General features: G+C 36.7%; 2 protein-coding genes across 2 annotated transcripts in view; one reads left to right on the forward strand and one right to left on the reverse strand.

The window, feature by feature from the left end:
* Window positions 1-1301: 1301 nt before the first annotated feature.
* On the forward strand, window positions 1302-13211 carry LOC144451298 (cationic amino acid transporter 4-like). Its single transcript, XM_078142101.1, has 4 exons — window positions 1302-1572; window positions 1864-2867; window positions 3631-3739; window positions 13042-13211. The coding sequence occupies exons 1-4, from the start codon at window positions 1302-1304 to the stop codon at window positions 13209-13211; spliced, it is 1554 nt and encodes a 517-aa protein (XP_077998227.1).
* Window positions 13212-14975: 1764 nt separating this feature from the next.
* LOC144451299 (pleckstrin homology domain-containing family M member 2-like) overlaps window positions 14976-24627 on the reverse strand; it is a 62688-nt gene continuing 53036 nt past the window's right edge. Inside the window, exons 16-17 of the mRNA XM_078142102.1 lie at window positions 17463-17585; window positions 14976-15954 (exon numbers count right to left, since the gene is read on the reverse strand). Coding sequence (XP_077998228.1) covers window positions 15817-15954; window positions 17463-17585 — 261 coding nt within the window. The 3' untranslated portion in view covers window positions 14976-15816. The remainder of the gene's footprint in view (window positions 15955-17462; window positions 17586-24627) is intronic.

Below are 24627 nucleotides of genomic sequence, written 5' to 3' on the forward strand. Positions count from 1 at the left end.
CATGTTCAGACTCATTTCCGCGATGTCAATGTTAAAGATATTTCATTGACGATGGTACACCTCAAAAGGTATTATGTTCAGTTATATAAGCGTTAATATATGCATCATACACTGCGATATATCGTAACATTAGGACAGTACTTTTTACCTTCCATAGGGGGGGGGGGGGGGGTAATAGTATGCTTTTGCCTGCCTGTCTGTCTGTCTGTCTGTCTGTCTGTCTGTCTGTCTGTGAACACAATATCTCAAAACCTACTGCTCCAATTCATATGAAAATTGCCACATGTATATATGTTCTGGTAATTACAAGAACTGATTAAATTTGATACAAAATATACTTATATTAATGAGTCATTTGCATAAATCATGGGGTTGTTTGTCTGTCTGTCTGTCTGTCTGTCTGTCTGTCTGTCTGTCTGTCTGTCTGTCTGTCTGTCTGTCTGTCTGTTTGTTTGTTTGTTTTTTATTATAGTAACTGCAAAAAATATGAATTTACCAGACCTACTAATAACACAACTAACACACTATCATCAATTATTTGAAACTACAGAACATTTTATGTTTCTGTATATGTATTTGCCACTTATGTCCGGATATTTATAGACAATATATTTGCATGTTCACTCTATTTAATTCCTTTGGACAATTCACCGATATAATACCAGTCCTCCATATTTCTGAGTCAAATCAAGCAATCTTCATTTGCTAATCTTGACCAGTTGAAAACCGTCCCTTACTGAAGTCATTCGGTCCACATCTAGTTTTGAACATGTGTTTCTCATCTCAGAGCTCGAGTCTAAAATCATTCTGGGGTGAATTTCGCGGTATATGTGATTTGATGGTGTATTCGACGTGCATTCTGTAATTTAAATCGACAGTTAACAAAGTGAAGCTGTAGCTACTTTTACATTCACTTGAAAGTATGGCTACGAATCCGTGAGACTGAATCAATCCAGGACCCGCAAATTGAAATAACTTTATTCATGTATTATCCATATCGGAAGACTGTAAAAAAGGTAGAAACATTTTGTAAAAATCGTAGAATTGATATTAAAAAAAGACATATAAAATAAATTGTACAACTAATAGGGAATTAAAATTGCAATTCAAAATACAAAAATTGTACAACTAATACAATAATTTGGAAAATATAATCGTTGTCCCATCCCATGTATCGAATGTGACATCATTTACTTTTCCTTTTTTTCTTTATTTTATTTTGTATAGATTTGTTACCTTGACTCAAGACTGAAAACTTCGAAACCGTTTTATTTATTTGTATAAATATTTGTTTTACCAAAATGGTATGCTGTCAACATTTTCTCGCCAAACTCAACCGGAAGAAAGTCCTAGATTCGGATCTTCTTGCAACTCCACTTCAACGATGTCTTGGTACATTTGATTTGTCTATGCTTGGTATTGGATCTGTGATTGGTGCGGGTCTGTTCGTTCTTACCGGAACAGTTGCTAAGAACGTGGCTGGACCAGCTGTTCTGTTGTCTTATGTCATAGCTGGTTTCGTTTCCCTACTTGCTGCTCTCTGCTATGCAGAGTTACCAGCCCGTGTTCCACGTACTGGGTCTGCTTACCTTTACACTTACGTCACTGTGGGAGAATTTTGGGGATTTCTGGATGGAATCTAGTTTTAGAATACGTAGTTGGTACAGCGGCAACTACACGCTCTTTCAGTGCATATTTTGACGGCCTCATCGGCTTCAGAATACGTAATTTTACATACGAATACGTAACGGGGGGGTCCATTGGACATACCTCACTTGGCCGAGTACCCAGACTTTTTTGCCCTGTTCATAATTTTTGTCCTCACGGTTCTAATCGCTCTTGGTGCAAACATTTCTTCAAAAGCTAATGCTATTCTTACAATTGCAAATCTTGCTGTCATTTTACTCTTCCTTATTGTTGGTTCCCTTCATGCTGACGTAAGTAACTGGAAAACTGATGGAGGTTTCCTGCCTTATGGTATCTCTGGAGTCATCAGTGGTGCTGGGATGTGTATCTTTGCCTACGTTGGGTTTGATATAATTGCAATGTCTGGCGAAGAAGCCAAAAATCCCAGTAAGAGTATTCCTATCTTTTTCGTTATCACTCTCGCTGTAACCACGACTGCTTACTTATCTGTGTCGTGTGTATTAACCCTTTTGGTTCCTTACAACGAACTTGTTGCTGATGCAGCATTCACGGTTGCTCTACGGGATTTAAATCTAATCTGGGCCGAGTATGCTCTTGGTGTGGGGGCGCTGTGTGCTATAATCACGAGTACACTGACACAGGTGTTTGCAATGCCTCGATGTTTATATGCAATGGCAAGTGATGGATTACTCTTTTCATTTCTCGCTAAAATAAACACACGAACACAGGTTCCAATATATGCATTGATTGCTAGCAGTTTTCTAGCAGGACTATTAGCGTTTATTTTTGACATCGAAGAATTGGTGGAGTTTCTGTCGATTGGTACCCTTCTGGCTTACACCATCGTAGCTGCCTGTGTCATAGTACTAAGGTATAGTCCATCATCGGAAAGTCAGAATCAAAGTCGTAACCATGACGACAACAGTCAGGATGGTGCTACAAACTCGATGGAAGGTCAATATGGTACTCTAAAGAAAATTCAACATCTACCAGTGAAGTTCTTAGAGGAATATGATCCAGGAACTGTTCCAGCAGGTGCTACCTTAGGACTGACTATCAGCAGCTTGGCATTAGCTGCAGTTCTTACATTTGGAATAAACGCTATCCTAGAGACGAAGGCTTGGGCTATATTGCTGGTTATTGTATTTACCCTAATGACGATCTTGTTTTTGTTTGTAATTAGTATACATCACCAGAACACTTCGCTACCTGGTTTCAAGGTGAGTGTAAAGTTCGGAATAGAGGTCTCTCTGTAACTATGTAGAGTTTATGGGTATATCTATGTAATGTCATAGACACAGGTAAACAAAACAGAACGGATTTTAATAGTACATCATAAAACATATATATCCATTGTTTCACATAATATATGCTGACGACTAAATCTTCTAAACCGTTGAAAAATAGTTTAATATTTCGTTCCTCTCTTAAGAACAATACGCAAGACAAAATGGGTTGACGACCGTCAGACGCTACCTTCGTGCCAGACAATCCCGAGCTACCTCTCAAGACATGTGGTTAGAAGCATGAGAGGGGCTGAATAACATGACGTATATATCTTACAGTTGAGTAGTCGAGAAATGGTTAGAGTGCTCTCGAAGTTTTACAGTTTTATCGGTAAAAGAGAACAATTCCATCAAAATATCAAGGGTTACCTTTAATGAGTAAGGTATAGGCCATATATGATGACATATGATTATGATGATCGGGTGTTTCCTAACAGAACGCCTAGACTATATGGAATTGTCTACCATTGGACATACAGCAGTCAACAAATCCGAACAACTTTCACGAACAAATTAAACTTATTAAATATAGCAACTCTTAGTGACGTATCCATAGGTCAGAAGATTTTTCCTCAAAGAATCGTTCCGAAAACTCGTGAAAAATAATAGTTGCAGGCGCCAATGGGTAGATTTATCGATGTCATTAATTATATATTGTTTCATTGTAATGTTGTGTCTGTGTTCTATTGAATTATAGGCTCCATGTGTCCCGTATATTCCAGCTCTAAGTATCTTTGTGAATTCAATCCTAATGATGGGATTGCAACCTTTAACATGGATACGATTTGCTGTGTGGTTAGTATTAGGTAAGTAATGTGCTTGGCATTGGCTAGGTAATGTGGATATTATTGGATAAGTAATGTGATAGTATTGATAGGTAATGCAGATAGCATTGGGTAAGTAATGTGGTTGGCATTGGCTAGGTAATGTGGATAGCATTGGTAAGTAATGTAGAGTATTGGTAGGTAATGTGGATTGCATTGGAGAACCAATGTGGACAGTATTGGAATGTAATGTAGATAGATAGGTAATGTGGATAGTATCGTACACCAGCCAGTTATGATCCTCTTTATATTGTATTTACTGTAATGTATGCATATATTGTATTTACTGTAATGTATGCATATATTGTATTTACTGTAATGTATGCATATATTGTATTTACTGTAATGTATGCATATATTGTATTTACTGTAATGTATGCATATATTGTATTTACTGTAATTTATGCATATATTGCATTGGTTATGGGGTTATGATTATCAGATGCTTAGTATGTTTAGCTCATAATCTGTAAGCTTTCAGTTCAAGCCTCACCAAAACGACCTAGCAGGTATAGAGGTTGCAACATGATTGTATGTTTCCCAGGAAGTTATATATTGAGGAAGGACAAAAGGCGACTGTGCCATTATAGGTCCATGCCTGGAGAAATAATTGTACAAGATTTGAAACATAATATGTGAAATAATATTATGTAAACATTTACATGATTATTTTTTGTTAGTTTTACGTCATGAAACATGTTTGATACTTTTAATTCATGAATAATAAACAACAATGATATCTTTTCTGCTTTTCAGGAGTTTTATTATATTTTAAGTACAGTATACGTCATAGTAAAGTAGCGTTCCAATCCGTCAACGATTTAAATTCTGAAGAAATTTCGTTGATAAACAACAACAACAACAACAACAACAACAACAACAACAACAACAACAACAACAACAATAGGACGAATTACAGCTTCCGACGAGAACGACTTACAATTCGTCGGGAGAACAGTGCCATCTAGTGGTTGAAGAGAACAGTAAGATGCAGTAGTAGTGAAGTGGTATTTTAAGGTACAATTTTCTATACCTTCTTCCGATTTACAAAGCTTAAAGGATAAGAAAGGTTATCTTAGGCAGATGTGTTCTGTATGTTGACTGAGGCGAAATTTATCTTTTGTAACACTAGCCTCACCATTTTATAACTCTACTTTTGAAGTTGAAGTTTACAAATACATGCAGAATTGATGGAAATAACTTTTTTTGGGACCCTAACCATAAAGAAATGTAGGTAGGCTAAAGACTTTTTGTTGAAAGTAGTTATTATGAATGGATCTAGCAGGACCAGATATGATACAGTGCATTTCAACATACTATACCGCAGGTTTCTCTGTTTGATACAACCACACAGATCTCAATACGAAAGTACACATGCTACACTTTAATAGCAATATGCCGATTATGGCTACATTTTATCTAAATGAGATAAACGTACTGCAACAAGACCCAGACATGCCAGCGCCAAAGTTTTGATGTCTGCATTGTGGCACGTCAATTCATTTCATTTATACTATGGCTAGACCGACTTGGCCAAGCAGAGGCCTTGATTTCGATTGGTTATATGGAGCCATAACCCACTCTTTCTTAGGGGTGTGACCTATATTACGCTCAGCACTCAATTTGCATGCAACAAATTATACAAAATTTTGAAAGAGAACCGTTTGAGCCAATCACGCCGTAGTATAAGTAAGATAGACAACTCGTTGACTATCTATTACTTAGACAAATTGTTGCAAGAAACTATTCATTCAATTTTTCTGTGGCATATGTAATTTATTATTAGCTTTTGCATGGTTGTAGTAAACAGAGAAGCTGTACGTGTACGGTATTATGAAAGTAGCTGTATTAATGTCTTTACTACCCATAAGATGAACATATTTCCCTCTATATAATGGTTTATTAAGAGAGCTATTTAAATGACAGTCTCCCTATCTTAATAATAAGTTTACAGTTAAGTAAAAATGTATTTCATCTTTTGTTTCATAAAGAGAACATTGTTTATTGAAGGCATTTGATTTATTAGATATGAATGTGATGTTTTAACATATTCTATAATGAGGATTAAAAATGATTTTCAGATAATTATTTATTTGTCTGTTCATGACTCTTATGTTATATGGTTAAGTCCTCATTGTAGTTATTCAATACTTTCTTATTCTTTTCTGTAAAATGAGTAATCCTGAGTTAGGCAAAAAAAAGAGAAGAAAAACAAAAGAATTGTTTGTGGTCAGTGAGCGTATTACTTAATGAAAACACTATGTCTGTTTTTTTTTTTTGTGTGTGTGTGTGTGTGTGTTTGTCCAGCCCATGCAGTCTGCATATCCTCGGAAAACACAAAAATATCCCTCCCTACTTCAGTGAAGATAACAGCAGAGCCAATCATGAACAAGCAAATGACATCTGACCCACATACACACTTGCTCTAAAGTATTAAAATAATACCTTGCTGCAATGAGAATTTCTCCATGGGGACAATATATCTCCCTTGAATATTTTAATGTTCAAAAAATCTTAAAATAACCATAATTGTGATTTTTGAATATGTTTGTTTGAAAAGGTGTGACATTAATAGTTTATTGTCATCCTGTGAGTGACCTCAATATACCACTTCTGGAACGGTTACCATGGTTATATGTTAAATGTACGTTTGTTAATCTGGGCGACCATCTTTATTTTTATGTTTAACATCTCAACACCTTAAATACGATGGCTCAAACAAACAGACAGACAGACAGACAGTGTCAGTCAGTCTTTCAGTCAGATAGTCAGTCAGTCAGTCAGTCACCCAGTCAGTCAGTCAGTCAATCACTCAGTCAGTCAGTCAGTCAGTCAGTCAGTCAGTTAGTCAGTCAGTCAGTTAGTCAGTCAGTCAATCAGTCATTCAGTCAGTCAGTCAGTCCGTCATTCAGTCATTCATTCATTCATTCAGTCAGTCAGTCATTCAAGTCAGTCAGTCAGTCAGTCAGTCATTCATTCAGTCAGTCAGTCAGTCAGTCAGTCAGTCAGTCAGTTCGCCAGCCAGCCAGCCAGTCAGTCAGTAAGTCACTCACTCCAAACAAAGTAGAAAAGAAAGTGTCTGTACATATTGGTGATGCTTTCAATTCATAAACACACTTTAAACTTTGAATGTCGTAGAGGTGACAATTATAAACTCAGAGGTAAGCTGTGAATCATTTATTTCATTACTGTAGTGTTGCAGCCAGCCTTTTGGAAGAGTGGGACATAGTGTCCCGAGACTTTCATTTCCCTGGGTCATTATCAATTTTTTGGGGGACATTATAACAAATGCTCCAATGGCATTGTAGCACAACTGTATATTTAAAAAAAATATTTACCCACATGCTGATCCATGCTAGATATTTGCTGAATGATGATGCAGTTGCCTATCCAATACTATTGTTATCTATACATTTGGCTGTTGCTAGGCGTGGTCATGTTGCTAAACATATTTGCATACAATTTTAGTGTGGGTCACCTATAACCCTTCACTTCCAAAATTGTGGGTCAGGTCCAAAAACTGTGTGTCATCAAATGACCCCCCCCCCCCTCCTCCCCGGCTGCAATACTGTTATTGGTCCAAAATTTAGCCATACATAAATGATTATAAATATTAATTAAAAATATATAATTTAAACACCACTAAGATGTAAGAATGTTCCATCAAAATTCAGACCAATCTGCCCAATAATTTTTAAGTTTTTTGACCAAAATTCACACTCTTTTACTCAAATCACACATCGCTGGTAAGATCATTTTGATTTGAACATTTCCCAACTAGACACCCAAGGTAATATACACACCAAATATCATGACAATTGGTCCAGCGGTTTTTGAGTTTGTTGTTTACACACACACACACACACACACACACACACACACACACATACACACACACACATACATACATACATACATACAAACACTTTGCCATGCCTATAGCACTACTGAACCTTATCAGTTCAGTTGTGCTAAAAAAAACACCCCAGATTTAAAGACAGCTTTGTCCGAGTAATTAGTAAGAAGAGTTGAACCAACATTGTAAATGACAGGCCTTTATACGGCACCATCCAAAATGTACCAACAACAGAAATATTGTGCTCTGACTTGTGAGAATGAGTTAGATCCACAAATTACTCCAAGAGTCAGACAAACACTGCTTAGACTTCTTACATACAGTTTTAATTATAGCATACTCATAAAATATCACAATGCACAGACAAGTAACTGTTCTTTGCAAAGTGTGTTTATTGTTTGAAAAAAAAACAAAAACAGATTAGCACATTTAACATATGTACACATTTCATTGGCCACATAGTTACACTTTATCAAATTTAATAATTACATGATACATTATTTGATGGTTTGTTTAGAGGCAAAAAAAATCACAATTTTCAACAGCAGACAGTTGTCCTAGAGTAAGGAACCCCCCATCCCACACCACCCCAAACCAAACTGAGCATGCTCATATGCAAAGGACTGTGGGTTTATTTGTTGTTATGGTAACATAAAATCTTGGTTGATCAAAGATAGCCTGTAAGCAGGGGGGACAAACCTTAGATAAACACAGAATGTACCTTGGTTTGGGTAAAACTACATGGCCATCTGTAAATATGAATGCTTGGCTAGGGGGTAACAGAGGTAGATGTTTAGTAAACCACTGTCAAAGTGGCAACATGTATTTCACTAACTTTATTATGGTTGAGAAAAAATCTATTTGGTTCATAAAAATATCTTTTTTGATGACAACCAATCAATATAGGAGAAAAAGTTGGTATTGAGGTAATTATAATACTGACTTACAGTTTTACTATAAATGTCAGAAATATGTACTGACTTTAATTACTGACAGAAAATGTTTTACAACAGTTCCGTGGGTTGATTTCGCCATCTTCTGTAAAAAGTTGATTTTTATCATGTTTGGAAGCCATTTGTTGATTGGTTGGTTCATTAGTAAATGTTAAGTAATGATCTCAACAAACGAATCAAATTGAAGCTTATAAATGAGTAAATTGGGTTCTTAGGTATATCATAGTTCCCTACTAATATCAATGTCTCCCTTCTGAAATATGTTGGTGATAGTTCTAAAGGTCTGATGCATATGGACACTTTCTCACTTGCACACGATATTTGAGTAGAGTGGCTGGTGCATAATTTGTACTGGCATTGCTGGCACAGTCCTCACCTAGAATTCAGTCAAGTAAGGATGTTTTCGGGTCTTACCTTTCCCCTGCTGTAAGCCTGGCATTTGGCTAGCTGTCGTTTGAAGGTTCGACCAGAATGAAGCTATACATTCTTCCTGGTTTTTAAATTTATCCAGATGTCAATAGCGCGTCACCACATGATTAGAACCAACTCCAACCAAGATGATTGAGTTGTACAATCTAAACATATAATTACCACATTCATGTGGGAAATTGTAATCGAATTTCAGATATGAATAAACAACTGCTATCGTAATGCCAGGTGTGGTAGGGGAAAAATGAGAGATAAACATTCCCACATGAATGGATTCTAAGCACAGTCTCCACTATGGGCAGTTTAGTGGTTGCTATATAAATGTGATAGGTTAGAGGTTGCTAAGTAAAAGATTAAGGGTTGCCATGTGAAATATTAGGGATTGCTATGTGAAAGATTAGGGATTGCTATGTGAAAGATTAGAGGTTGCTATGTGAAAGATTACAGGTTGCTAGGTGAAAGATTACAGGTTGCTAGGTGAAAGTTTAATCCAATGGGTTTATAGAGCAAGCAAGGATTCTATACCCAGGGAGTTGAGTCACTGTAAAGGGTTGCTGTGCCATTATAGGTCCATGTCTGGGGTAACACTTGTAAAGTGTTTTGACAACAGTATGGGAAAACACTATATAATAACTTACACTGTAATAGTATGACGGATTTCGTCTCACACTTGTAATGTATTACACCAAGCTGTGTGAATGGGTATCTGGTAGGATGTGATTGTTATGTGAAGGTTTACACAGCTGAGTGAATGGGTACCTGGTAGGATGCGATTGTTTTGTAACAGGATATATTTGTAAGGGCTCAGAGGAATCTACATGCCCAATGCAGTTGAAAAAAGTGTAATCTATTTGTAACATCAAGTGTCTCTGCAAAGGGAGATAACTGAACAATGTTTTAACAATACTTCTTTGTGCGTGGGGAAAGCGTCATATATAAATGCACATTGTTAAAGAGGAACATTACTACAAAAAATAATGGCTTTTTTTGGGTGCGGGGGTGGGTGGGGGTGTAAATTTGGGTTCTGGTGAGTTGTTTCGTCATTTCACATCACATAAATATATTGCAATTGCCAAGACACACTTAATTGAATCTTGTGCCACATTCATTGTTCTTTGACTGTCTTAGCAGTGATCCAGTGTTGCATCATGGGAGTAAACAAATATGCATACATCTTTGATGAAAGACATAACACCTATAATATTCATGACACCTATAATATAATATTATATTCAGGTAGGGTCATAAATATTCATTGTTCCTCTATGCATATACATGTCTGCTAACTCCCACAATGCAACACAGCACCACTGCTATGACAATGAATGCATATACATACATGTCTGCTAACTCCCACAATGCAACACAGCACCACTGCTAGGATAATGAATGCATATACATGTCTGCTGACTCCCACAATGCAACACAGCACCACTGCTATGACAATGAATGCATATACACATTGGCTAACTCCCACAATGCAACACAGCGTCACTGCTAGGATAATGAATGTGAAACAGATTTCAATTTGGTAATTTCTTATCAATCACGTAAATGTGATGTTATTTCATGACGTTACTCTCGAGAGGATAAAGTTTATAAAAATGCCTTTAATTCCTGGAGTGGTGTTCCCCTTTAAGCCAGCACCTGTACACTGTAAATGGAAGCAAATAGTAAACATACATGTACTTTAGGGATGATCGCACAATGTCACACAAGCTCAAAAAGCGAACTTCGTTGTTATGGGCGGGAGGGGTTTGGCATCAATGCAATTACTGAACTTCATTTTCGAACTTCTATTAAACCAAGTTTCCAAAGTTTTCATGTCTTCAATAATAGAAACTTCTTTATTTACTACTTAGATGTTGATAAGGTGCTAAAAATTTCTAATATTTGATACAGCGCTGTGTTTACAGTTTGATCTGTCATCATGTCAGTAAAACAGATTCATAAGGTTGGAACTTCATGTTTATTATCATGATTTTACATAGCATCGATCGTAGTGGTATGACCGCTAAAAGTTTCAGCACGGTTTAAATGTGTGATGTCACATTTTTGAATGTTCATTTAAGGGGAGGGGGAGGGGGAGGGGTGTCCTAAAGGAACGATGACCGCTTATTGAGCATGTGTGACATTTTGCAGTCACCCCTTACAGATATCAAATATTTACATAACAAAATGTCACAAAAAATAATGACTTTCAACCAACATATACAAACTATAAATAAATCTCTATGAATTTGTTAATAAAACATTTGTTATTACTGATATTCTCTCTATATAATATCAATTCTATTTGTTTTCGCACTTTGTGTTGTCAAGTTTGTTAAAATGTTCAGGCAGAATGCATGTCAGAGATCAATTACCTTGAAGATTAAAGTCACCATATGGATGAGGATTGATATTTATTTGAGATATTTTTAATTTATAAAACAATTTTATTGAAAAATCAAAGTGTCTTTGTAACGCAATACATTGCAAAAATTAAAAAAAAAAGTGTAAAAAGTTTGTAATTGTACATAATAATAAAATCTACAATTTAGTAATCTTTTGCAATTTATTGAGTTACAAACAAGGACTTGGCATATGTTGTTTCACATTGATTTTTCAAGTAGGAAGTCATGATAAAATTGTTTTATAAATTAAAAATCCCCTCCCCCCCCCAAAAAAAAAAAAAATAAAAAAAAAAATCCTTATCCATATGGTGACTTTAAAGTTATCAAAATCTCTTATTAAAAGTTTGTTCCTGGTCCTTTAGGAAAGAAATTTGTAAGATCAAAATCTTCTTTTCAAGGAAAATAACACTTTCTTTAGCTATACAGTTAACACAGTACACAGTGGCCATGTTGGCTTCATTTTTATATCATCATTTTGTGACCTTTCTTTAAAATTCTTTATGGTGACGCCTGATTTATTTAAGTCACTAGACTTAGGGCACGAGTATTTTCCAGCTGAATGAAGACAAATATTGGAGAATAACATAATTATACCAGCAGCAGTAATATCAAAGAAATATTGGGAAAAGTAACGACAATTTTGAACACAGCAGAACCAGTGATGTAGACACGCATTGTTTTGACATAGACGTGCATTGTTGTGATGTAGAAAGACCAGAGTATATATTCCATATTTTTTGTTCAACTTGGCTCGTGCCTGTTATTAGGACAGTTTCATGTTATTTGTCATTAAGAGTTACCATTTTGTCATGGCACAAGGTATGTGAGAAGTCAAGTTGTGGGTCTATGGTCTATGCCATCAGCTTCAATTATGGTTCTTGACAACAAAGCATTTCCCCAGACTCTGTAGGGGTGGTTAGATGGGATGATCCCTCAACAGTGAGTCCGTGCCCTGGGGATGGTACCAGTGGCCAGCTCAGTAGGGGTGTGTGGCCAGTGCTGGAAACCCCATGCTCCATTTTAGACCCAGTTTGACCAAAAATCAATACCCCATTTTAGACAATTACAGGTTTTTACAAAGATGACAGTTAGACCTAAATACATTTTCCTTACGAGGCAACATTTTGGGACAATTAATGGCAGTTATAAACAGACCCCATTTTAGACCAAAGGGCTAGAAAAGGAACCCGAAAGGGTGGCATATATATGAATACTCAAATCTGGGGAGTAGCCTCCCTGGCGTCTGGGCACAGTACAGTTCCTCTATGATGCTGTGTGGTCTGAATAACCTACACTCTCATACAACTCAGATGAACATATGTAAAACTTGGGACGGACAGTATAATGAAGCTCTACTTTTTTCAAGAATAGTAACACTGATAATGCATTGAAATGGTCACAATGACAAGTGCCGTAACTATGCTGTCCAAATAACTCATACAGAAAAAACCCGGGCCATCAGCACAATGTTGATTGAACCTAAAAATCTGTATTTACAGTAAACCTGGGAATATGTATATTGATTGATAGTAAAAATGGGAATCTGTATATCTATTGATAGTAAATGTGTGAATCTGCATATATATTGACGGTAAACCTAAGAATCTGTATATCTATTTCCAATAAACCTGGGAATCTGTATATCTATAGATGGTAAACCTGGGAATCTGCATACTTCATACTACTGCAATGATTCTGTACAATCTGAACACCGAATCCAGGAATCTGTATATTTATCAATCATTGACATCACCAGAAGAAGCATAAGAAATGGATATAACATGAGCGCCCTCTACGGGATCTTCGACACTTTTATGTAAATTTTCAGCAATGACACTAGGAAACAAGTGACATGTTTGCTTTTCACAACAATACAACAATGTTCCACCAACTGTATCTCTTAGCTTGTCTCAAGCTGTGCTACAACTATCTACTAGCAGTAAGTTTCTCTGTTGATCACAGTGTAATCTTTCACTCCCTGATGTTTATTTAGTGTACATTTCACCAGTGGAGTATTAAGTAGACTCTTCAGGATAGCGACACTGGGAGATATTTAATCTGGTATAATAAACAAAGTTGTAAAGTTGTCTTGTGTTCTAGTTGCTAATTTAACATTAAATGTTGGAGTTGTTTGTTTATTAGTCTGAGTGAAGTGAGTGAGTGTATGTGTGTCATATTATCTGTGTAGTGACTAGCCAGCCTTGGTATTATCAACAATTTTTTTACAATTAAATATCAGGGAATGAAAGATTACACTGTGATCAATAGAGAAACTTGCTGTTAGTAGGTAGTTTTAGCACAGCTTGAGACAGGCTAAGAGATACAGTTGGTGGAACATTGTAGTAGGTAGTTGTAGCACAGCTTGAGACAGTCTAAGAGATACAGTTGGTGGAACATTGTTGTATAAACAATTTCTACCACAAACAAGCTATTTTTTCTTCAAGTTAAACACACTTTTTGATTACTTTTTATTTACAAAGCAAATGAAAAGTCAGCACAACATTCACAATTTAGGAAAGTGTTTGAAAATTCTATGCTTTACTGCTGCATCATTCGATCATGATGTTATTAAAATGTGACTTTTTCTAGAAATAACCCTAAAATGTTATTCTCCCTAGAAAATAAAAAACAACGAAAAAGCACTTTAACTATGAAATTTCTGACTATAATTCTAGTTATGTACTTTTGCACCAATAATTTGTCAAAATTTTAGACATATATTTCAGAAAATTAATTTCATTCCATGGTTATTTGTGCAAGAAATAACACAGTAAACCTCAAAGCCATATTATGTATTCACAGAGAAAAGGAGAAAAGGACATCAACACCCTTATGTTTGACATAACTTGATACAATGTACATGTATCATATCTGATAGAATAACTTGATACAATGTGTTATATCTGATATAATAACTTGATACAATGTATTATATCTGATACAATAACTTGATACAATGTGTTATATCTGATATAATAACTTGATACAATGTATTATATCTGATACAATAACTTGATACAATGTATTATATCTGATACAATAACTTGATACAATGTATTATATCTGATACAATAACTTGATACAATGTGTTATATCTGATACAATAACTTGATACAATGTATTATATCTGATACAATAACTTGATACAATGTATTATATCTGATACAATAACTTGATACAATGTATTATATCTGATACAATAACTTGATACAATGTATTATATCTGATACAATAACTTGATACAATGTATTATATTTGATACAATAACTTGATACAATGTATTATATCTGATACAATAACTTGATACAATATATTATATCTGATACAATAACTTGATACAATGTATTATATCTGATACAATAACTTGATACAATGTATTATATCTGATACAATAACTTGATACAATGTATTATATCTGATACCATAACTTGATACAGTGTATTATATCTGATACAATAACTTGATACAATGTATTATATCTGATACAATAACTTGATACAATGTATTATATCTGATACAATAACTTGATACAATGTATTATATCTGACATAATAACTTGATGCAACCAATCTTGTATCCAACACAATGACTTGACACCATCATTTTTAAATCTCACACAATATTTGAAACGAAGGCAAGATTTTCAACAGTGATATGTAAATATATATCAAAACATTTTGGGCACTAAAACTGTCCACCAGTTTACTCTCTGTGTTGACCCATTGTGTTAAGACTTAGTAAGGCTTGTATTGTCTGGGTTGTCTAGAATGGGTCAATCACCAGAGTGTATGATATGGGACAGAGTACAGACTACTAGGAGATATTACGATAGTTTCTACATTTCTATATACAGTGATCACACAACCTTGGTTAAAGGATGTGATATATTCAATTATCTAATATACAAACATACTGTGGTGTTACCTTTCCATTGTTACTTACATACCAAGTCAAAGGCAAATATATCCATTAATCCTTGTGACGCCACGTCGTTGATATCCGCGACGTAGCACTTCTCCATTCTAGGCCACGTCGTTGATATCAATGACAACAGAGTAATTTGCATATGCTGTCAATTAATTCAATTAATCAATTAATTCATCTTCTTTATTCACACTAGTTTACCTTTCTTTACATTTTTAAGATGAGATGTTTCTAGACACAACTACAAGTTACACTGTAACATTTACACAGTCCAACACCCTTATGACATTTGAATCAATAGGTGTACTAAATATTTACATGCAAATTTCATTTCACAAAAGCACAAATTTCAATAGTAATTTTATCACAAGTCAGCCAAGTTGACTATATGAGGCACCGTATGTTTTATAATCTGTCCACCCCTACTTAAGCAACATGGAATCTTCCAACACACTCATTAAAAGTTGGCACATACCAAGGCTTCAGGAAATAGAGGGAACATTACTGCAACAAGGCTTCAAATTCTTTCCTTGACATTGCACTGTCATTTTTTTTCCAGGCAGATTGGAGTAAATTATGTTGTTCTCGACAGCGACTTCTGATAGTTTTGCTTTCGATGACAAACACTGGTATATCCACCTGTCACAGGAAGAGAAGAATTGTTTGAATGATACAAATCAGACCGTACATAACTCATTAAAGGGGAACACCACCCCAGGTAATAAAGGCATTGTTATAAACTTGAGTTCTGGAGATTGGACGACGGAACATAACTATTTGTGATTCAGCATTCTTGTCAAGTAGTATTTATATAAGCTATATTTATCATGTTTAGACTGGTTCGTTCTCTAAACATATAAGTGTACATCTCTCAGGTTCACTTAGAGCTCTCCCGCATCAGTTCAGTATTAATGCAGGCAAAAGCCAGAGTACTGGGGAAAGCTTGCATTTTTCGGTAGGGTCAAACTCAACAATACTCTTCTACAGCATGGGAAATGAGGATCAACCCAGACTATATGGAGAGCATGAACTCCACAGTGGTAAGAGGCAAGTAGTCTATCAATCTTGTTACTCTCACACAGAATTTTGTGCTCCCCCTACATATTCACATGATGATGTCGTCACATCACCATGTGATTTTAGTTTAAACACACTGGAGGTGGAGTTCGTTTGCATAAATTTCCACGATAGTCGAAAAAGCTGTACCAAATGAATATTAATGAGCGATGATGACAGTCTGTCAATTTGTAATGGATTGCTACTGACATCCACTGTTTGTGCTGTGCCCACCATGCAGTTGAACCACAATTAACACCTTGAGTAACGAGATTGACTAGATTAATGTGTAAAGATAGCGTCATGTAAAATCGGAATACGGTCGTCAGGAACTAGACTTCGAGGCAAGTGGTTTCATCACTCAACTTCTGATATTTACAGGCAAATGGCCATACATATACTTGGTTACTTACTTCATGATCTTCTACTTTTTAAAATGTTTATTCAATGTTTATCATATTTATGTAACCGAAAGATAACCATTTTTCTACAGTGAGAACTGACTTCCAGGGAGTTTCTGACCTTTACTATCAGACTATCACAAATACAGACAATGGGGGACTTGCAATCAGACTGAGCATGCTCAGAGGCAAAGGACTATGGGATTGTCTGTAGTTATCGGAATACCTCATCTGGAGCTATCATTAGAAAGGTCTTACAAAGGTCAGAGTAACCATGAATTAATTATTTGTGGTTACAAACTATGTAACAATATTGTTTACAATACTGATCGATTGATATTTATTACCACATTTCCCATGATGCAACATTCAAGATGGCAAGTTCCCTATTCAAACATAGCCAATATCTAAACTTCAGCAGTTGCTCATTGTTGCTACACTGCTGCTCCACAGGTGGTTGTCTCATTTTTTTTCTGATTTGGACTCCTACCCAAACTTTAAGAGAAAATCTTGATAACCGTTCCATGTGACGATAATACGAACTTAGGAGTCATGCATTCATCATATATTATTATGTTCTTCTATAACAGATGCATGTCTGCTAATTTCCCATGAAGCAATGCAGGGCTAGGATCTACACTGAACAAAGAATGAGGATCAAGTTTCAACTCAGTGAGTTCTCCCTCTCACCTGGAATATATTCTTCCATGCTTTACCAAGGGCCAATTCAAACTTAGCTTCCTCCACAGGGCTGTTGAAGTATACAACCCATGGCTGTTCATGATCTGAACTTGTATCACTTGCTTCAAATTCCTGGAAAAAAAAAGATGGTTTTATTTTTTAAATTTTAACAATTTTAAAACCACAGTGGTTGAAACTAAAAACTTTATCTGCTGGTGGTCAAAATAAAGCTGAGGAAACTACATATTATTTTTTCACCAAAAGTAATCATTTTACCTTTCTTCATGACAATGAATAAATAGTAATTTCATTCATTTCATAATCTTGCATTTTCCGTTAGTAGCATTTTGCCCCTAAAGCTAAAATTTTAGGAGCATAACTAAAAACTTTGGGGCATTTTTGGAAGCTTATGAAAACTAAACTAAAATTATTTTTTAAAACACACTGAAATTTAGAACTATTTTGAGCACTTTGGCTTCAGGGTCATGACCTTTTCAGTATGTGTTGCAGACTTGACATAGACTTCCATGCAGAGGGTAAGTTCAGTGTTCTGCCAAGGTTTCCAACAAGTGGGGGACAAAGGCCCCTTGGTTGCAAAAAAGTGGGGTCATTTGGCAGGGAGTGGGGACAATTATTCACTGTCTATGAAATCATGTATATTCCATTACACATATACTGCTAACTACATAAAAACTGCATTCCTAATAACAGTTCCTAGTAAGCTGCATTTTGAAATTATCTACTAAACATTACACCTTAGAAAAAGAAGGCAATTAAACTTATTTAAATTGTGTAATTCCTTTTTTCAGACAAGGACAAAGAACAAAAACTTGGAGAAATCCCTATCTTGTAACCACTTGTTTCATTTTTAGAACTATTGCACTGCTGTGTTTTTACATTGTACGTGTTTTTGTTAAGTCATAGACCACTACACCATCATGGTTTATTGTGGCTAGCTCTTATCACTCACCCTCCAATTTCATGACAAGAGTTCAAGAAAAATAAAAAACATTTTGAAAAAACCCTCCCCTGACTTTAAAAAGTACAAAATATGACAAGAAAAACTTGCAAATAATACAGTCAAGCAAACTTAGAAATAATAATACTGTAAACTTGATACTGAAAGCTGACATTGGGCATCCTTGAAAGTAAGAAATCTTGAACCAAAACTATCACCAATGTCAAAGTTAGGATGCTTTAAATACCACTGTAATTATTTTCTGATTTGCACAACAAGTTAGTTCTTCATGTCTGACTGGGCACACATGTATCGGCCGTCTATAGTGGCCATGCCAGTGATCACGCATTGATTCAGCGCCCAACATTTATATGTGTCACTGTCAACATTAAGCAACACGATCCTCTAACACAGCTTTTTTGGAATCAAAATTTTTCATTTTGTTTCCATTTATCTAGCCCTCAACAAATGAAAATCACACTCTGTCCTTTAATAATTGGTTTAATAAGGCTTCTGTGGCAGATGTTCTGATTTCCCGAAGTAAGTTCAGTGTTTTATGCATGTCAATGATTCAATTGTAGATTAAGTTTATCAAAGTTGATCTTTTTGTTGAATTGTTTATGTAAACAATTCATTTGTATGACGTCAACAACACTGTCCCTTACTGAGTCAGTATAGTTTATTTTTCACTTTAGTTTACAAACTAGGGAAAAATGTTTAGTCGCAAAATGTGACAACTGTTGATAAATTCGGCGCAACCCGCCAAAGTGATTGACACATCTTTAATCTGAGTCAGAAAACCTTTGAAAGCAAAGTGGATGCATGGTTTACAAATATTTCGGCTAAGTATCAGAGACATGATTGATAACATGAGTGAAGACATTATTGGACAAAGTGTGACACAGAAGTATAGTGTAAATATAGTGTACAAACCCCCATGTAGTTATGGCACAATGGAATATAAATATATAGTGTGGGTACCCCTGTGTTGTTACATCATAAATATAGTGTATGTACCCCCCATGTAGTTATGAGGGTACACCTGTGTCACATTGTAAAAAAGATTCCCACACTATGCACTTGTTTTCCACTGCGATGTAACAACACAGGGGTACCCACACTGTATATTTCTATTCCACTGCGATGTAACTACACAGGGGTACCCACACTGTATATTAACTATTCCACTGTGATGTAACAACACAGGGGTACCCACACTACACATTTCTATTACCTTGTGATGTAACTACACAGGGATACCCACACTGTATATTAACTATTCCACTGTGATGTAACAACACAGGGGTACCCACACTGTATATTAACTATTCCACTGTGATGTAACAACACAGGGGTACCCACACTGTATATATTTCTATTCCACTGCGATGTAACAACACAGGGGTACCCACACTGTATATTTCTATTACCTTGTGATGTAACTACACAGGGATACCCACACTGTATATTAACTATTCCACTGTGATGTAACAACACAGGGGTACCCACACTACACATTTCTATTACCTTGTGATGTAACAACACAGGGGTACCCACACTACACATTTCTATTACCTTGTGATGTAACTACACAGGGATACCCACACTGTATATTAACTATTCCACTGTGATGTAACAACACAGGGGTACCCACACTGTATATTTCTATTCCACTGCGATGTAACTACACAGGGGTACCAACACTATACTAATATTTATACTATTCTGTATTCCACTGTGATGTAACAACACAGGGGTACCCACACTGTATATTTCTATTCCACTGTGATGTAACAACACAGGGGTACCCACACAATGCACTTCTTTTCCACAGTGATGTAACAACACAGGGGTACCCACACTGTATATTTCTATTCCACTGCGATGTAACAACACAGGGGTACCCACACTGTATATTTCTATTCCACTGCGATGTAACAACACAGGGGTACCCACACTGTATATTTCTATTCCACTGTGATGTAACTACACAGGGGTACCCACACTATGCACTTCTTTTCCACTGCGATGTAACAACACAGGGGTACCCACACTGTATATTTCTATTCCACTGCGATGTAACAACACAGGGGTACCCACACTGTATATTTCTATTCCACTGTGATGTAACTACACAGGGGTACCCACACTATGCACTTCTTTTCCACTGCGATGTAACAACACAGGGGTACCCACACTGTATATTTCTATTCCACTGCGATGTAACAACACAGGGGTACCCACACTGTATATTTCTATTCCACTGTGATGTAACTACACAGGGGTACCCACACTATGCACTTCTTTTCCACTGCGATGTAACAACACAGGGGTACCCACACTGTATATTTCTATTCCACTGTGATGTAACAACACAGGGGTACCCACACTGTATATTTCTATTCCACTGCGATGTAACAACACAGGGGTACCCACACTGTATATTTCTATTCCACTGTGATGTAACAACACAGGGGTACCCACACTGTATATTTCTATTCCACTGCGATGTAACAACACAGGGGTACCCACACTGTATATTTCTATTCCACTGTGATGTAACTACACAGGGGTACCCACACTATGCACTTCTTTTCCACTGCGATGTAACAACACAGGGGTACCCACACTGTATATTTCTATTCCACTGCGATGTAACAACACAGGGGTACCCACACTGTATATTTCTATTCCACTGTGATGTAACTACACAGGGGTACCCACACTATGCACTTCTTTTCCACTGCGATGTAACAACACAGGGGTACCCACACTGTATATTTCTATTCCACTGTGATGTAACTACACAGGGGTACCCACACTGTATATTTCTATTCCACTGCGATGTAACAACACAGGGGTACCCACACTGTATATTTCTATTCCACTGTGATGTAACTACACAGGGGTACCCACACTATGCACTTCTATTCCACTGCGATGTAACAACACAGGGGTACCCACACTGTATATTTCTATTCCACTGTGATGTAACTACACAGGGGTACCCACACTGTATATTTCTATTCCACTGTGATGTAACAACACAGGGGTACCCACACTGTATATTTCTATTCCACTGCGATGTAACAACACAGGGGTACCCACACTGTATATTTCTATTCCACTGTGATGTAACTACACAGGGGTACCCACACTGTATATTTCTATTCCACTGTGATGTAACTACACAGGGGTACCCACACTGTATATTTCTATTCCACTGTGATGTAACTACACAGGGGTACCCACACTGTATATTTCTATTCCACTGCGATGTAACAACACAGGGGTACCCACACTGTATATTTCTATTCCACTGTGATGTAACTACACAGGGGTACCCACACTGTATATTTCTATTCCACTGTGATGTAACAACACAGGGGTACCCACACTGTATATTTCTATTCCACTGCGATGTAACAACACAGGGGTACCCACACTGTATATTTCTATTCCACTGTGATGTAACAACACAGGGGTACCCACACTGTATATTTCTATTCCACTGCGATGTAACAACACAGGGGTACCCACACTGTATATTTCTATTCCACTGCGATGTAACAACACAGGGGTACCCACACTGTATATTTCTATTCCACTGTGATGTAACTACACAGGGGTACCCACACTGTATATTTCTATTCCATTGTGATGTAACAACACAGGGGTACCCACACTGTATATTTCTATTCCACTGTGATGTAACAACACAGGGGTACCCACACTGTATATTTCTATTCCACTGCGATGTAACAACACAGGGGTACCCACACTGTATATTTCTATTCCACTGTGATGTAACTACACAGGGGTACCCACACTGTATATTTCTATTCCATTGTGATGTAACAACACAGGGGTACCCACACTGTATATTTCTATTCCACTGCGATGTAACTACACAGGGGTACCCACACTGTATATTTCTATTCCACTGTGATGTAACTACACAGGGGTACCCACACTGTATATTTCTATTCCACTGTGATGTAACAACACAGGGGTACCCACACTGTATATTTCTATTCCACTGCGATGTAACTACACAGGGGTACCCACACTGTATATTAACTATTCCACTGTGATGTAACTACACAGGGGTACCCACACTGTATATTTCTATTCCACTGCGATGTAACAACACAGGGGTACCCACACTGTATATTTCTATTCCACTGTGATGTAACAACACAGGGGTACCCACACTGTATATTTCTATTCCACTGCGATGTAACTACACAGGGGTACCCACACTGTATATTAACTATTCCACTGCGATGTAACTACACAGGGGTACCCACACTGTATATTAACTATTCCACTGCGATGTAACAACACAGGGGTACCAACACTATACTAATATTTATACTATTCTGTATTCCACTGTGATGTAACAACACAGGGGTACCCACACTGTATATTAACTATTCCACTGCGATGTAACAACACAGGGGTACCAACACTATACTAATATTTATACTATTCTGTATTCCACTGTGATGTAACAACACAGGGGTACCAACACTATACTAATATTTATACTATTCTGTATTCCACTGTGATGTAACAACACAGGGGTACCCACACTGTATATTAACTATTCCACTGCGATGTAACAACACAGGGGTACCAACACTATACTAATATTTATACTATTCTGTATTCCACTGTGATGTAACAACACAGGGGTACCCACACTGTATATTAACTATTCCACTGCGATGTAACAACACAGGGGTACCAACACTATACTAATATTTATACTATTCTGTATTCCACTGTGATGTAACAACACAGGGGTACCCACACTGTATATTAACTATTCCACTGCGATGTAACAACACAGGGGTACCAACACTATACTAATATTTATACTATTCTGTATTCCACTGTGATGTAACAACACAGGGGTACCCACACTGTATATTAACTATTCCACTGTGATGTAACTACACAGGGGTACCAACACTATACTAATATTTATACTATTCTGTATTCCACTGTGATGTAACAACACAGGGGTACCCACACTGTATATTAACTATTCCACTGTGATGTAACTACACAGGGGTACCCACACTGTATATTAACTATTCCACTGCGATGTAACAACACAGGGGTACCAACACTATACTAATATTTATACTATTCTGTATTCCACTGTGATGTAACAACACAGGGGTACCCACACTGTATATTAACTATTCCACTGCGATGTAACAACACAGGGGTACCAACACTATACTAATATTTATACTATTCTGTATTCCACTGTGATGTAACAACACAGGGGTACCCACACTGTATATTAACTATTCCACTGCGATGTAACAACACAGGGGTACCAACACTATACTAATATTTATACTATTCTGTATTCCACTGTGATGTAACAACACAGGGGTACCCACACTGTATATTAACTATTCCACTGTGATGTAACTACACAGGGGTACCCACACTGTATATTAACTATTCCACTGCGATGTAACAACACAGGGGTACCAACACTATACTAATATTTATACTATTCTGTATTCCACTGTGATGTAACAACACAGGGGTACCCACACTGTATATTAACTATTCCACTGCGATGTAACAACACAGGGGTACCAACACTATACTAATATTTATACTATTCTGTATTCCACTGCGATGTAACTACACAGGGGTACCCACACTGTATATTAACTATTCCACTGTGATGTAACTACACAGGGGTACCCACACTGTATATTAACTATTCCACTGCGATGTAACAACACAGGGGTACCAACACTATACTAATATTTATACTATTCTGTATTCCACTGTGATGTAACAACACAGGGGTACCCACACTGTATATTTCTATTCCACTGCAATGTAACAACACAGGGGTACCCACACTGTATATTTCTTTTCCACTGCGATGTAACAACACAGGGGTACCCACACTGTATATTTCTATTCCACTGTGATGTACACTGTGATGTAACAACACAGGGGTACCCACACTGTATATTAACTATTCCACTGCGATGTAACAACACATTGGTACCCACACTGTATATTAACTATTCCACTGCGATGTAACAACACAGGGGTACCCACACTGTATATATCTATTCCATTGTGATGTAACGACACAGGGGTACCCACACTATATATTAACTATTCCACTGCGATGTAACTACACAGGGGTACCCACACTGTATATATCTA

The sequence above is a fragment of the Glandiceps talaboti genome, chromosome 21 (assembly GCF_964340395.1).
Source record: "Glandiceps talaboti chromosome 21, keGlaTala1.1, whole genome shotgun sequence".
NCBI classification, from domain to species: Eukaryota; Metazoa; Hemichordata; class Enteropneusta; family Spengelidae; genus Glandiceps; species Glandiceps talaboti.

Excerpts from the sequence above, each read along its gene's own strand:
- LOC144451298 (XM_078142101.1), top strand. The coding sequence starts at position 1,302 with ATGGTATGCTGTCAACATTTTCTCGCCAAACTCAACCGGAAGAAAGTC. Across the intron at positions 1,573-1,863 it reads GTTACCAGCCCGTGTTCCAC|CTAATGCTATTCTTACAATT; the intron begins GTACTGGGTCTG and ends TTTCTTCAAAAG. Across the intron at positions 3,740-13,041 it reads TGCTGTGTGGTTAGTATTAG|ATGGTAAACCTGGGAATCTG; the intron begins GTAAGTAATGTG and ends GTATATCTATAG.